The sequence below is a fragment of the Desmodus rotundus genome, chromosome 3 (genome assembly GCF_022682495.2).
Source record: "Desmodus rotundus isolate HL8 chromosome 3, HLdesRot8A.1, whole genome shotgun sequence".
In the NCBI taxonomy this organism is placed as follows: Eukaryota; Metazoa; Chordata; class Mammalia; order Chiroptera; family Phyllostomidae; genus Desmodus; species Desmodus rotundus.
The window spans coordinates 3,991,261-4,007,258 of record NC_071389.1 but is presented as its reverse complement, the minus strand read 5'-3'; the positions used below and the strand labels follow the sequence as shown (position 1 = coordinate 4,007,258).

General features: G+C 45.3%; 1 protein-coding gene across 8 annotated transcripts in view; it reads right to left on the bottom strand.

The window, feature by feature from the left end:
• The window catches only part of PER3 (period circadian regulator 3), a gene marked incomplete at its 5' end in the record, with an annotated part of 41,341 nt that extends 25,343 nt beyond the window's left edge, over window positions 1–15,998 (bottom strand). For 7 of the 8 annotated variants that reach the window (XR_008426350.1, XR_008426352.1, XR_008426353.1 and 4 more), the window contains 10 exon segments: window positions 2,307–2,463; window positions 2,679–2,785; window positions 4,407–4,485; window positions 6,366–6,508; window positions 7,455–7,506; window positions 11,779–11,980; window positions 13,559–13,674; window positions 14,522–14,667; window positions 15,077–15,462; window positions 15,816–15,998. Coding sequence is in view for 4 of the 8 variants with exons in the window: in XM_053920140.1 (XP_053776115.1) it covers window positions 2,307–2,463; window positions 2,679–2,785; window positions 4,407–4,485; window positions 6,366–6,508; window positions 7,455–7,506; window positions 11,779–11,980; window positions 13,559–13,674; window positions 14,522–14,667; window positions 15,077–15,252 (1,178 nt within the window). 8 annotated transcript variants of the gene reach the window in all.

The window sequence follows — 15,998 nt, the reverse complement described above, 5'->3', positions numbered from 1 at the left end:
TTTTTAAAAACACAGTTATCAATTTACATAAAACTTGTAATTAATTTATTTTTTAGAGAGAGGGGAGGGAGAAAGAGGGGGAGGGAAGCATTGATTGGTTGCTTCTCACATGCGTCCTGACTTGGGACCCAACCCACAACCCAGGCATGTGCCCTAATCAGGAATCGAACTGGCAATCTTTTGCTTTGTGGGATGACACCCAACCACCTGAGCCACACAGGTCAGGGAAATGTTGTAATCTTTAAAAATTGTGATAGCATTGTGAGTCCTTGTATGTCAAGTTAATTTCATATATATTCAATCAAAGAACTGAAAAGCAAGAACTGAACCCAGGACACGTCTCCAGCACTGACTGTGGAGGGCACAGAGACCAACCAACAGACGCCCAGGTGGACGTCTCCTATTGACTAATAGGAGTCTAAATTCACACTAAGCAAGCATCTGATTTTATGTTCATTTCCCAGAAGTTTCCCTGCCAAGAAAAAAAAGTCCTTTGTGACCAACATGAATAACACTTACTTGGCAGTCATATTTCTTACCTTAATTACTAAATTAGCTTTTTGACACATGTCAGTCTCATGAACTAGGGTGCCAAGGAGCCCGTTTCAAACGTTAAGGTTCCAGCCCTGCTCTGCTGAGAGCCAAACCCCAGAGGACAAAGAGGCAGATGCACCGTAGCACATCCCTCACCATGGCTGCACACACGCAACACAGTCCAAGACGTGGCCAAATGAGCCGTGTGGCAGACCAACTGCTCTCAGGTTTTGCTTAAGGCAGGTCAATGGGAGGGATTTAACCAGGCCAGACAGCTGCAAGGATTGGCTGTGACCACTGACCACCAATCTCTGCCCTCCATGGAGAATAAGCTGTTCAGAGGCGGGGTGGTGGTGCTTCAATATAGTCTGTAGCTGTCCACTGGGTGTGCTGGCCCTGGAGTTTCCTGGTTAATGCAGGCCAAGGTCAGACGCCACCCGTATTTTGCCTGGGGCCACCTTGTATGAGCTATAAAGCAATCTGAGATGGCTGCTATTTGTGTTGGGCCTGGAGATTCCCAGGTGAAGCCAAGCTGTGAATCTAGGCTGGCTGCTGCTAATACCTGCCCTGGGGCCACTTAGCAAGAGGTACAGGGACTGGAGGCTCACTGAGGTCAGCTCTTGCTTATTTGAAAAATTTAGGAAGTTGTGAAGCATAAGCCAAGACCAACTATTCATATGGAAAAGCCAGTTAAAAGTTGTAAATTGGGTGGGATGGAGTCTCAGGGACCTCCAGGGCAGGACAATGTTATAGCCTGGTTAATGGGGTCTCAGATATGACACCTGCCTGCCGCCTCTGTGGGGGGAGGGTTGAGAAAAGGGACAATGGCCTCTGCTCTCCTTTCTGTCTGGGAGAGAGCTGTCCCCCCAACTCTCACCTTGATGCCAGACACTTTGATTCCTCCCTGTGTACCACCAGTGCCTTTCAAGCTGCTACCCCAGTGCTGGAGCTCAGAGGAAGTGAGTCTGAGTAAGTCCACGTGCAGGTTTTTTAAAAGGAACTGCTTGGGACTCCAGAAATTTCTTCCACTGACTCAATTCCTGCTGGATTTTTGCAGCCAAAAGTCATGGGCACTTATCTTCCTGGCACTGGAACCCTAGACTGGAGGGTCTGGTATGGGCCTTGGACTCCTTGCTCCTGAGATATCCCTCCTGAATTTTTATCCACCACACGTGGCTGTGGGACCATCCCATTGTTTCTCTACTCCTACCAGTCTGAATGGATATGGTTTCTTTAATTCCATAGTTGTCAGACTTCCATTCAACTCGATTTCTCACAGTTCTGAGTGATGGTTGTTCTATAATTTAGTTGTAATATTGATGTGATTATGAGAGGAGGTGAGCTGTGATTACCTATGCCGCTATCTTGACCAGAATTTGTAAAAATGTTTATGGACCAGTATAACAACATGTCAAGCAAGTATTCCACATTAGTTAACGATGTCCATTTACGCCACTGTAAATCTGCCATTATGATTAAATCTCAAAATATGTCTTTTCTTTCTATAGCTTTTCTGTGTTTACCCATTATTTCCTTAGAATATTTACGGATGAACCATCAGCTCAAAGAGAGAAATCTTTCAAGGCCTTGATACATATCACTAAACTGTCCTCCAAAAGCGTGCGTGCGCGCGCACACGCACACACACACAAATCCTTGTTGTTTTTCCACTTAGTTTTTGTGTTAACTGATTCAACGTGGAGTAAGTGCACGAAGAAATATTATTTGATAAAACAAAATGCTTTTAGAAAACGTAAAAATGATGGGCTTACGTTCGGACTTTGTGCCGGCCCATGATGAATGAGACCTTCCGGCTCCACGGGTTCACAAAGCTGGACCAGCTGGAGTCCAGGATGATGTAATCGCCATTCTGAGCACAAAATCTGACGGGCGCATGTTCAAAGGGAGGGTGGCCTGCGTACTTCAGCACTATACAAAATAAGAATTGAACATGAACATTACAAATGTCATTTTTTGGCACTTACTTACAAATTTTTAAGAATGTCAAAGAGGAAAATAAGTTGTCTTAGCAGTTTCAATATATCGCTGACCCGGTTAAAGGTTAAGCTCTACTAAAAACTGAAATGAAAAATCAGATCGATGACTAAGAAAATAAGTTCCTCCCACGAAGAAGTCCTCCTTACCTTTCTGGTGGACAGCAACCATCAGAGCGCGGTCTTCCGGGTGCAGGTACGTCAGGATGGACGTTCCGACCAGGTCCTGAGGGAGGTACCCCAGCAAAGGCACGGCTCTGGGCACAGACCCGGCACAGGCAACAGGTTACACGCAGCACTTTCCACACTCTCCCGACTCTAACAAAATGCTTGTTCGCTTAGTTTTAAACATGAAAAAACGTGCACGGATGCTGTGGGAAAATAGTCACATGATCTAAGAAACGTTGGTCATCTGACTCATTGCATCAAAATCATCCGGGGACCTGCCCACACTCGGACCCACGGGCTCACTGCAGGCTCCCAGGGCGGAGCTTCACGGGGGAGACCCCGAATCCACATGTTTCACAGGTCCCTCCGAGGTCCTACGTCCTCCGCTTTGCTGCCGTTTAAAAAGCAAACACGGATCACACCCAAGCATAGACAAATGCTTTTGGCGTTAAATGAACAAAGCACACTCCGAATCCGTACTGTATGACGACAATTATACAAACACAACATCCCGCAAAGGCCACACCAAACAGCCAGCCAGACACCCGTGGGACAACAGGTCCGCAGGTGAAGGTCGTGGCGAGGCCCTCGGGACAGCTTGGGAAGAACCAACCCCACAGACATTTTCTGTTACAGATTGAAAATACTGTCTAATGTGGTAAAATTTAAGCTACTTTCAGAATATTCTTGGTTAAATTATCTTACTTTCTACAGATTATATTAGACAAAGTATCTCACCAACTAGTATTTCAAGCTATCTATTATGAAATAAACCCATTTTCAGATGTTAAGATTTAAAAAAAATCAAAATTAACACATCGTAACTGTGCCAAGTTTTTAAGATTTTTACTTTACACTTATGGTTGATAATTGAGATTTCACAAGAAAAATTTTTAAATAAATTGGGGGAAAATGGAGGGGTACTGATCGGGAGATAATATTTTGTTTTTCCAAATAAAGATATTAAAAAACAACATCACTATTCTTTAAATAAAAAAGATTATTTTAACACTTAAAAAAAGTAGGAAAGACCTAAGTCAAAATAAATAACAATTCTTTAAATAAATTTAGTTTCATGCACACATGTACAAAATCTTTTTCTTTTTTCCCTCCCTTCAGACTAAAAAAAATTCATAAACTGGTTTGGGAAGCACCACCTGTCTAGTGGAAATAACCCCAGCCCAGGTGCCGGGGCCCAGAGCCTTGGGGTCACCTTGTCCGTGATTACAGAGTACATCCGTTCTTGGCAAAGTGGCGCCCATGTTCACTGTCCTCTTATGTAAGGGGAACAGTAACTCCTGACTTACCTAAAAAGCAGACTGCTGTGAAATCAGACGTAATCTGCAGATCTTACAAGTGTTCTATGTTTATGTTTCTTACCCGAGAAGCTCTGCCCTGTGAGCCTGCAGTGAGCCCGCGGGTCCGTGTGTGGGCAGGTCCCCAGATGATTTTGATGCAATGAGTCAGATGACCAACATTTCTTAGATCATGTGACTATTTCCCCACAGCATTTGTGCACCTTTTTTTCATATTTAAAAGATATTTGTATTAAAAATTGAGACAACACAAATAATTTCAAACTAATAAAAATCGAAAGATAATGGATAGATAGCAGATATGTAGTGTATAAGTATTAAGCATGTGTAAACCTTTTCATATTTGTATTTATTTCCAGAAACAAATTTCTTTTAGGCTTAAAGAAGTACTTACCGTTCATCTATCTCAAGAAAAACACACCCTGGAGTGTGTGTTGTGGTAAAAATTCTTTTATCCACTGGGATTCGAGGAGCTATGGAAAACAGATATTCATTTAAAGGCAAATTCACTTAAATGAATTCATGCAAATTCATTTAAAGGATATCTAATTAATCATCCACTCAACTAACCACTTAACACAATTGCTATGTGATACGGTAAAATCTCACTCTGAGCAGACAGAGCTACAGTTAGATAATAATTTTCATCATTACCTACCTTTTAATTAGTCAAAATGTCATGCCCACAAAAGCTAACTTTAAACAGAGAAAGCTGTGTACACTGAAGGGCTTGCTCATCGCAAATAATCTAACAGTCAAAGCTGGAGCACCTCGCAGTTCCCGACCAGTTAGGCATTTTTAGTGGTTGTACAGAACAAAGCGCCGAGGATTTAAAGCACATGTTCATGTCAGTACGACATGAACATTTTTTAATTTGTGTGATAAAATTGGGACAGTCAGTTCTGCCACAGCTCGCTTTGAAAATGTGATTAATACATTAGGGAACCATCTGAGCATAATACGAAGTCTGCACTTGCTTATGCAACACGAGGTGAATGCAGAAAACATCTGTCCGAATGGGGTCACGCAGGAATACACAAAAACACGCTCACACCTCAGACGCCCTCCCGCTCCCTCAGCGCGCCCTGCACCACGGGACATGCCTGTCTATCTGATGTTAGAACCGCCAGCCTTATTTCAGAAAAACTTCCTCTCACCCCTCACAATCATTCCAACAGCCATGCCCACAAGCAAACGGGGCTTTTCCATGGCGAGGAGCCCTATTTACTGGATTGTTTGTGCATTTCTTTTTTCACATTTTAAAAAATTTTATTTTTCAATTACAGTTGGCATTCAATACTATTTTATATTAGTTTCAGGTATATGTATAGTGGTTAGACAATTATATACTGTACGAAGTGAACACCCCCCCCCCCCCCCACCAACTCTGGTACTCACCTGACACCATATATAGTTATTACACTATTTTTGACAGTATTTTCGAAGCTGTACTTTGTATTCCACATGGCTGCCAATTTGTACTTCTCAATCCCTTCACCTTTCTCACCCAGTCCCCCAACACCCCCCATCTGGTCACCATCAGTTTGTTCTCTGTATCTGTGAGTCTGCTTCTGTTCCTATTTTGTTCATTTACAACATCCTTTAGGTTCCACGTGTAAATGAAGTCATATGGTATGTCTTTTTCTGTCTCTATCTCATGTAACGATCTCTAGGTCTACTCATGTTGTTGCAAATGGTAAGATTTCATTCTTTTTTATGGCTGATTAACATTCCAATACACATACAAGCGCCACCTCTTCTTCACCCGATTGTTTGCTGATGGGTACCTGGGTCACTTCCGTACTTTGGCTGTTGTACACTATGCTGCAACGAACACAGGGGTGTATCTTCTCGAAGGAATGTGTTGGATGTCTTCTAATGTATACTTGAAAAGTATGTATCATATGGTAAGATAGTTCTATTTTTAATTTTTTGAGAAACTCTCATACTGTTTTCCATAGTGGCTGCACCAATTTCATTATTTAAAATGTTTATATTTACACACGATAAAAACCAGGGGGGTTCACAACACTTTAAAAAAGTAAATTCATTCTTGTGACCTTGCTGTACAACAACTTCAATGCTCACATTTCACACAAGACAGAAGCAAAAGGCCACCGGACTGTCAATAGTAGAGAAAGCATTCAAGAACCGAGTATGTGTGGCAAGTCCCTGCTTAGACCCTGAGGCCAGGCTGCCCGTGAAGGAGAGGACCGCACGAAGCGACGTGGTCAGTAAACAGAGCCGTCAGGAAACCTGGCTACACGTGCCCCGAGTCCAGCTGAAGGCCTGAGTGCTCGCTGCTGTCCCATAGGCCCTCCCCGACATGCGGACACAAATACTCCCGACTGACCTTCGTAACCAGAGTGAATCTTCTCAGCCAGCGTGAGACAGCAGGGCTCCGATTCCGGCCGGGCGGAGCTATGCACATGAATCAAATAGGGAATAATCCGGAACGGGTAGTAATGCTTCTCTCTCTCTCTGTTTTCACCTCCGCTGCAAAGAACAGAAATGGTTCATGGCTGTCCTGATGGTGTTCAGCTAGCCCAATGGGAAACACGGCCGGGAAAATATTTTATTGGTAACTTCTAAAAGAGACAAAGCCCAATCTAAAATATTTAAACATATTTATTTTAAAGAGAAGGGAAATGTTAGCTTAAATTTCCAATACCCAAGGGCAACTCTAGTCCTTCGTCACGCAGTGAGGGAGAGGTTTCACGGAGAAGCGGCTTAGGCCACTGGGCGGGTTAAAACGGAACAAGGTGCTCCGTGACCCCTCTCCTGACCCCCGCTCCCAGGCTGGCTCCCCTGCTTCTGCTCTGGAGCCCTGGGCTCAGTGCCCTCCATGTGCTGGTGGCCTGACATCTGCCTCTGGCCCGGATTTCTCCCCTGAATGCCAGATTCATATACCAACACCCAGTTGGCACCACGACATCTTATTGTGAAGGGAACATTGGAATGAGTGGAACATTAAGTGAACATAGCAGAAAATTTAGTAGGAAAAAAATCACTAATAAATCCTATGAGAAATTAACTGTTATAATTTTGGTCTATTTTCCTCTAGTTTAGTGATCTCTGGACCTTTTAAATCTTTGTCATAAATACACTACCTTGCTTTTTTTTCAAGCTATTCAGAATTTCAGAAGTTAATTGTAAACATGACCAAACAACAAAAAGCAAACAAACGAGAGCACCCCAACCACGGTCATTTGGAAGTGCCCTGGGCTAAGAATGAGCTTTCTGGTCTTCTTCCTGTTGCGTTATCTACTTTTCTCATGAGGACGTTTCTTCCCCTCAATCACATTACAAACTTCTCATGGCAAGAACCAAGTCTTGTCCTTCGCATCCACCACAGACCTGGCGAGCACGAGAGGATCGAGGTAAGCGCTGAATAAAACCAGAGCCCAGCCCTCTGGTGGCCTCCGCGAGCCCCTGCACTTACCGGATCCTGCAGAAGAAGGGCTTCACCGGAGCACAGTCATACTGCGATGCTGCTGGCGACAAAGGGAAACTGTCACTCACCCCCCGACACACTGCAGAGCAGCACTTCCTCCGCCAAACAATGGCTCACTGTCACCGCACAAACCATCGGCAGTTTTTAAGAGAGAGATACTCTGATTAAAACAGGACTCCCCACCCCCCCACCATTACTTTGAGATCTGGTCACGTCCAGGGTTTTCTGTTCTATCGAGAGCCCCCAGGTACGATGATGAGAGCCTTGGACTCCGTCTCTCCCTCACTACTTCCCACAGACCCTCTGGAACTGCCCAGACTCATTCCTACAAACATCCAGGTAATAACCCTTCGACACAATTATTTTGGTGATAACATTCTATTCCACTGTAACAGTCTGGACATGTCTCAAAAATTGAGAATTTGACTCCTTATAACTTTTAGGTATACGATGTACAATTCCTTTCACTGTTTTCTTTCCTGGTACAAATGCCCCGAAGGTGTGTCCCTTGGTGAAATGACAGGACCGAGTCATGGCTCTTACCGTGGGTCGGGAAAGTGATGTCCAGGAGACTGTTACCTACTGACAAACGTCATTAACCACGCTGCTCATTAATTTTATTGTTTTGTGAGGTGGTAATTCCGAAATGTTCACCTTTGCCTACCTTAGGGCAGATTACAGGCCGAGCCTTTTCCCAACTGTTTGCTGACTGTATTTCCTGGGTTTAGAGCTCCCTGAATATATCTTCTGGGCATTTGTTCACCGGGGCAAAAAGTCCTCAGTTATGGGAAACAAGGAAATGTTTAAAACCAAGGAGATGTTAAAAAATATACATTGAAGGAGCATAAACAACCAAAATACGGAATCTGGTCCAGGTCTTTGCACTTCTAAGGAAAGGGTCACAGGAAGAATCAGAAAATGGGCTTTGAAGGATCAAGGACAACTTACATGAATTAAAAAAAAAAAAAACCCTCCAGCTTAAAAATCAAGGGACCAATGATCAAAATTCCAAAGTTCACGAAACTATGAAGGTTAGAGTCCCAGAATTCTGAAAGCAGAAGATAGTTCCTACATTGTATCTGTGGGAAATGAATGAAAGAACAATGCAATCAAGTGAGCTTAAGGAACTGATCACACAAAGATATGCTCTAGTCTGAACACAGGAACTGGAGGAATTAATGCAGGATGAGGACGTTTCACAAACATCCTTCATTTTTGAGACGGTTTTTATGGACAGAAACCCACCTTGGTACCACTTTCAAATGCGTTTGGTACGGTCCCCTGTTGGACAGTAACCGTCACACTCAGCCCTGCTGCTGCCGGAGGGTGGGGGCAGTGGCTAAGAACAGGGGCTCCGGGCCCCCCCACCCAAGGTGAAATCGGGCTCTTCAGTATGACCTTGGGTGAGTCACTCGGCTATGTGCTACAGGGACTGTGGTGGCTGAGATAGGGCAAGGCTCCTGGCTTCAGGGGGCATCACTTCCTGCAGGCTGCTCTGGCCACTGCCTACACACAAAGGGGCCCTGAGGCAGGCCATTCCCTGGAGACCCAGGGCTCCTCCCACGTGCGTGCGTGCACACACACAATTGTGGCCTGGACTCCCTGTGGCTGCCAGGCACCACTGCTGTCTGAGCTGCGCTAGAGGCCAAGACTGCTCCTCCCTTGGGTGTTGGCCCTAAAAAAGGGGCGGGGGCTCCTCTCCCATAAGACCTGGGCACAGGCTAATCCTATACAACTGCTTCTTGGCTGACTCTGACCAAGTTACCCTCTCTGTCAACTGGGGATGATGAAAGTATCCACACCTCACAAGGTTTCTGGGAAGATAAAACCCACTGACACATCAGGAATAGTCCCCGTTCAATAGGGAGTAGCAGTTAGGATGCTCCTTATGCTGCGGGATGAGCCCAGTCTCCAAAGTGCTTTCCAACCACTCACTTCGTTGACTCTTACAGCAACTGTGCATTACTACGCTGGTCAGAAACTATTATTTTTTACTGAGAAGCTAAGTGGCTTCCAAGGTTCATGAAGGGACAGAACTCAATTTAAAACTCAGATTTTCAGCCCTGGCCAAGTGGCTCAGTTGGTTGGAGCACTATCCCTTGTAAACTGGAAGGCTGTAGGTTCGATTCCCAAGCAGGGCACATGCCTGGGTTGAGGGTTTGATCCCTAGCCGGGGAGCCTATAGTCGATGTTTCTCTCTCTCCCTTCCTCTCTAAAAGCAGTGAAAAAATGTCCTTGGGTAAGGATAAAAAAAAAAAAAAAATTAAAACTCAGATCTTCAGATTTCTAGCTTAATATTCATTGCACATAGAAAACAGTGCAACTCTATGTAGGCAAACTTCCTTATGCTATTTGTACCTTACAGCAGGCACCTGATTCAACTGCCTTCATTAGGGGTCTCATAACACAAAGAGCTGACCACGTGACCTCAGACACAGATGTGGGCCCTTCTCACTTCCACACCTCAGCAGACCATATGACTTCTCGTTTTTTAAGTGCACTCTAAAGAAACAGTGGTCGGCTCCTTCTGAGAGGTCTGGACCACAATTGAAGTTGAAACATGCTCTAACGCAGGGCCGAATGCTGACAACAGCTGAGGTTACAGCTTCCTATGCCCTCGTCATGTTCTCTGGGCTCAAAGGAAGGAAGAGAACGGAGGAGGAACAGGGGCCCAGCCCCAGAACGCCCCGGAGCTTGACGGCTGCACTCAGGCAGAGCGGATCCTTGAGGATCGTGAGGTGAAGTACAAGGTGAGGAGCAAACTGGATGTGCATCAGATCTCAATGAAGCAAGTAAATGTTCAGGATTAAAAGACAACAATTTCAGGCCAGATTATGCTTTACAAGGAGGAGAAGTAGATCGGAATAAGCAATTAGCAAAGCGAACAAGGCTGGAAGGGTGAGACAGTGACTCCACAAGTGAAGTGGGAGGAGAACATTGAGTAAGGTGAGTGAACCTGCAAACCCGGTCACGCCTGTTCTGCTCCCACTGTCTCGGCATCTAGAACAGCTCCTGGCCCACCGTGATTGTGGGGTAAGTGTTTATAGAATGACTAAATGATTGATACATGCGGAGAAACAAATACAGATGATGAAAGGATGAATGCAGGTGTTTAGGAAAGAGGAAGAGGAACGAAATTGATGTTTCTGAGTGATGGCAACAGGAGATGGGGAGCCAGAGGGAAGCAAGGATGACAGGTCTGTGTTCTGAAGCTCCCGTACAATGTGCATAAAAGATGGGGCAACGGTCTACAGCTGACAAAGAAGCAAGCAAGACTAGATTCTTCACTGGACCAAGCACCGGATTAAAAAATCAGAATGGATGCAGAACTTTAGATTTGCAAGATGAGAAAGTTCTGGAGATCTGTTTCATAGCAATGTGAATGTGCTTAGCACCACTGAGCTGTATACTTAAAAATGGTTAAGATAGTAAATTTCATTAATGAGGTTTTTTTACAACAGTAAAAAATTATTGTATTTCACCATTTAATTACCGTATTTTCACTGTATGACGCGCACCTTTCATCCAAATTTTTTGGAGGAAAATAAGGATGCGCATTGTATGTTGGTATAATGACTACATACCATGGGTATAACAGTAAGTATAATAACCCCGTGCACACTGAGCACAGAGACATGGGCGCGCACTACACACGGCAAAATACGGTAATTAACAGTTTTTGAAAATTAGAGAAAAGGACTTGGAATCAAAGAGAAGGCTGATCTATACTAAGTTCTCAAGAGATGTTTTACAAAGAACATGAACTAATAAAGGGCGACCCAAAAAAGAAACAATGACTTGTTTAAAGATCATGCAGGACTGAATGTCACAAAGAAAACGGAGCAAGCACGCCCAGGCCAGGAAAAGGAGCATTTCAGAAGGAAAAGTAATGCGATTCATGAACTTTTAGGGAAAAGCAACAGTGGAAAAGAAAGCTGACCACCAGACGCTTATTTCCAAAGCCAAGCTCAGACTTAACGAAGTCAATATAAGGGAAAAAGCACTCAGTTTTATTTACTTAAAAGAAACAGGGTCTTCGTGGCAACTCACCCGCTACATAGTACACGGGCACTCAAACTGTATTTACAATGTGTAGTCTATGAAACTAACTTGACTACATAAAAGCACATTTACTGAATCCTTATGTTTTTAAAAGCATTTAAAACGTTTTCACCAATTCTACTTTTTGAAAAAAAAGAAACGAAACCCCAGTCTGCCTATTCTAAAAATGCATACATTTCTGTGCTATCACTAGAAGAATAAAACTGATCTTCACAAGGCAAGGCAGACGGCCGAATGCTGGTCCTGTTACCTGTTTGGGCCCAGTTGTTCCAGAAGGGAAGCTGAGTGTGGGCGGTGTGTGTGTAGAACATCCGCACGTCTTCAGGAGCCAGCAGTTCAGCAAAATGAGAGGACTCCAAGGAATCTTTCTGACAATTCAGGATTGAAGTTGCTTGCTCAGAAATGTGCACTAACCTTCCAGACAGAAATGAAAAAACTGCCACAAAGGTATCCTATGAAAAACAGTTAAAATAAATGCAAATATTGAGATACCAGCAATGTCCCCTGAAAGGTACAAATGTCTTCTAGATTTCTACGATGGTCAAGAGCTTAGAACGAACACACACACACACCCCACCCCCCAAAAGGCACCTTTCGAAGGCTCAATTTCTAGGTCAAAAAACCATAGCAGCTCATTCCACAATGACTAATAAGCACGTAGACCGTATAGACACACAGACTTCTTTTTCTTTTTTTAAGGAGAGGCAGAGAAACATCAATGTGTGGCTGCCTCTCACAAGCCCCCTACTGGGGACATGGCCTGCAACCCAGGCATGTGCACCCACTGGGAATGGAACCAGTGACCCTTTGGTTGGCAGGCTGGCACTCAATCCACTGAGCCACACCTGCCAGGGTTGATACACAGACTTCTGAATCCTTCCCCTTTGCAAGCTGTGCTTCACACCTGGAGGGACTGCCTTTTCTTCACCAAAGCATATTCTAGGCTTGAAGACCAAGCTCAAGAGTCACCTTGAAGATGTTGTCTTTAACCAACATCATTACATAAAAATTATTTCTCGAGCCCTGGCCAGTGTGGCTCACTTGGTTGGACCATTGTCCCATAACTGAAAGGTTGCGGGTCCAACACTCGGTCCAGGCGTGTATGATCCCTGGTCCAGGCACCTACAGAGGGCAACAGATCGATGCTTCTCTCTCATTGATGTTTCTCTCTCTCACTTCCTCTCTTTCTAAAAGTAATGAAAAAATGTCCTTTGGTGAGGATGAAAAAAAAGGATTATTTCTTGGATTTGCTTCATCAGACATAAATATAACTTAGTTATTATAATCAACCACTGTGTCTGCCTGCTAGCATTGGCCTATGTTTTCCTCTCTAGCTTTACTCCCAGACCATCAGGGGGATATGTTTTCTTACACTTTTTTGCCTCAAATCTTAAGAGCACCTACTACCCTACCATGAACACACCGGTCAGCAACGTAAGCGCCGTTGCAGTGTCGCAGGCAGCTCACCCCCAGTACTGTCAAATCTTTCAGTGACAATTATGTCGAGACCTAAACATAAAGTCATCGCCGTCATATCAACAAAACGAGGAGAAATTATTCTGTCAACATGAAGAGATTCAAAAAAGATATACTAAACGTCTCTTCCAAAATTTTGTAAAAAATGACAGCGTCTCAACTCACCTGTTCTATCAAATCCAGTTGTTACAACTTGAAGTAGTAGGTATGGGAACTAAGAATGATATAAATACAAATTAACAATTGGGAGATTAGAATAAGATGCAGGAATTACTCTGCAGGGTTATCTTTGTCTTTAGTTTGAGACAGAGGCACCTCAGAACTGGAGCAAAGCAATCGGCTGCCGCCGCCCTGCTTGCCGTCTGCAGCCCTGTCCCCTGGCCAGGGCAGGGGACACTCTACCGCGCCTCTCTAGCAGTTTTCTTCTCTTGTCTACCTCATTAACTGTGAAGTACCGACATTCTTCATGAACTGTTTTTAAAAACCTGCAGACAGTCAGGTTTTTACCAGGAAAAATCACCCAGGTTCGCATGGCAAAGTCCGTGAGTTCTTACTGTGTTTTTAGAAGTGTGCTCTGAAGCAATAGTGGCCAGCTCCTCAAGGCTGTACACGGTCACATCTGCTTGAGGTGCTCCATTTTGACTGAGAATCTGGAAAAACTCACTGTTTGCTAAGAAACACAGGAAAATAAATAGGGAGTCCAGTGAAAACAGTATCTCTAAGAAATCACTTTTATGACTAGTTAAGCTGGCTGCTTCTTCCCAGGAGGCCACACCTCAGCGTTGTCCTCGAAACCAGGTCATTTTCTTCCTTCACCTCAAGTACCGATAGTTGTGCAAACTCAAGATTTTGAGTTGTCTGAATCCTGCGTACTCAAGATTACAAGGAACAGAACATCTCAGGTACTAAAGAGGGGGCTGAAACCCCACACCCCAAATACACGCAGGGCGCTGCAATGGCAGCAGCATCACTCCGCCACTCAGGAACTACGCGTGACGTACGAGGCCACAGAGGTCTGCGCTCGAGACCGTGCACCTTACGAAACCCCTCGAGAAGCAAAGTCAGAGGTAAAAGGGGAAAAGTGTTTATAAACGTTCGTTTTTTAATTGGCTAAGTTCCTGATACATCACGAGTGCATTTTAAAAGCATGTGTATGGCAGGGAAAGGTAAGATGTTTTTGGTCAAATGTATTCTGCCCCCTAATTTCCATAGAAGACAACGCTCCTTTTAAAAGTTAGTCTTCAAAAGGTGCTTATACTGAACTCGACTCTCCTGCTACAGCTTAGCAACATACTGCACAGCCACCAAACTCTACACAGATCAGGTCCTCCTGGTGCCCCTAGTGTGAGGAACTAACACCCTCGTGGGATCAGTTCCAGATTTGTTCATTTTATATAAAACAGCACAAAAACCTCAAAACATTTCTGTGACGAAAACCCCGACAACGCGCCTGGCCGGGCTGACGCTTCTGAGCAGCGGCGGCCTTGCAGGGAGTGTTCTCTCCCCGGCCCGCTTACCTTGGACACTCTGCACACAGCGAAGGGCATAGTTGAGGGCATCGAGAGTGCTTGGTTTACTGTGTCTCTCCGATGGGAAGTACTTTTTCATTTCCTGGACAACCATCGTCAGCTCTTCAGAAACTCTGTTTCGATCTTGCTGGTCCCTGTGAGATAAAAATTCACACTTTCAATTGCTGCAACGGCTGCCAACTTTTATGGAACGGGGTATTAGTTCAACTTTCTAAGTGCTTAACATGTATCAGCTCCTTTAGTTCACAGGTTTATGTCTGTGTTACTGGCCAGGGAATCCCAGCAGAAGAAACTGGTCACTGTCAAACATTTTCAACTCATTCCCACTTCAGCCTCAACTCAGCTAAATTCCTTAACTGCTTTTTATCTACTCTTTGGGAATTTTCTTCGGTTTTCCAGAGCATTTCATTCGAAGTTCCCTGAGTTTCCCCCTACACTTCCTCCTAGTCTTACTTAAAAACAAACAAAAGAAGACTTACACCCTCCTTTCCCTTTTAGTACTGGGGCCAAGAACAACAAACAAACCAGGCTATAAAGTATCACCTGTTGCTGCTCTCCAGGTATTTGCTCTTAAGTTGGTATTTCTGGCTCCACATCTCATCAGCTTCTTTCCCCAGGGCCCCAGTGCCGCTGGCCTGTGGTCCTTCAAGTTCATTAAGGTCAACCCCCCGGCAGTCCGATTTACCGCGGGACATTTTTAGATCTTCACAAGGGTCCATGTTCTGCTTGGCAGTCCTAATCTGTCGCCTGCTTCTTTCTTACTTTGCAACTAACGACAGAAATTTACTCCTCATTTGGATCCATGCCATTGCATGAGAGGTAATAATCAGTCATCAAAAACCGGCGATACTGATCTCTGATCACCTGGAGGCACTTCTCTCTAGCGTTTCCATACAATTTTGGAGGTCTTCACTCACGGGAGGTCCAGCCTTGGGGGTGGGGTGGGGCAAAGGTAACAAACGTCAAGTGAAACGGACAATTTGAATTTGATGCGGGGAAACTAGGCTGTGGCTCGCCAGCTGGACAGCCCCGGGAAGGACCCGCAGCCCCGGCGGTCACCAGCCTGACTCGGGCTCACCAACTTGCCCACCCGCAGCTCTGCAAAGTCAGCGTGCACCCAGAAATGGGACCCGGCGCAGGGGGCAACTTTAAGCACAAAGTTCCGAGAACCCCAGGTTCCCGATCCCGCGCTCCCCGACCGCGGTCCCAGAGCGCAAGGTAGGCTCACGTTAACCTGCGGCCGGCTAGCTCCGAGGCTTCCCTGCTGGACTCCAGCACTCACCCGCCGTCGCCGCCTCCGCTGCCTCCGTCGCCGCCCTTCGTCCCCTCTCACAGACGCTCATCCTGCCCCGCGGGGCCCCGGAGTCTCGAGGCCCGCCGCGTGCTGGGCGGCCACGGGCGCCGCGCCCCCCGCACGCCACGTGACTGGGCCCCGCCCCCTAACCGCAGGATTGGCCACCGCCTC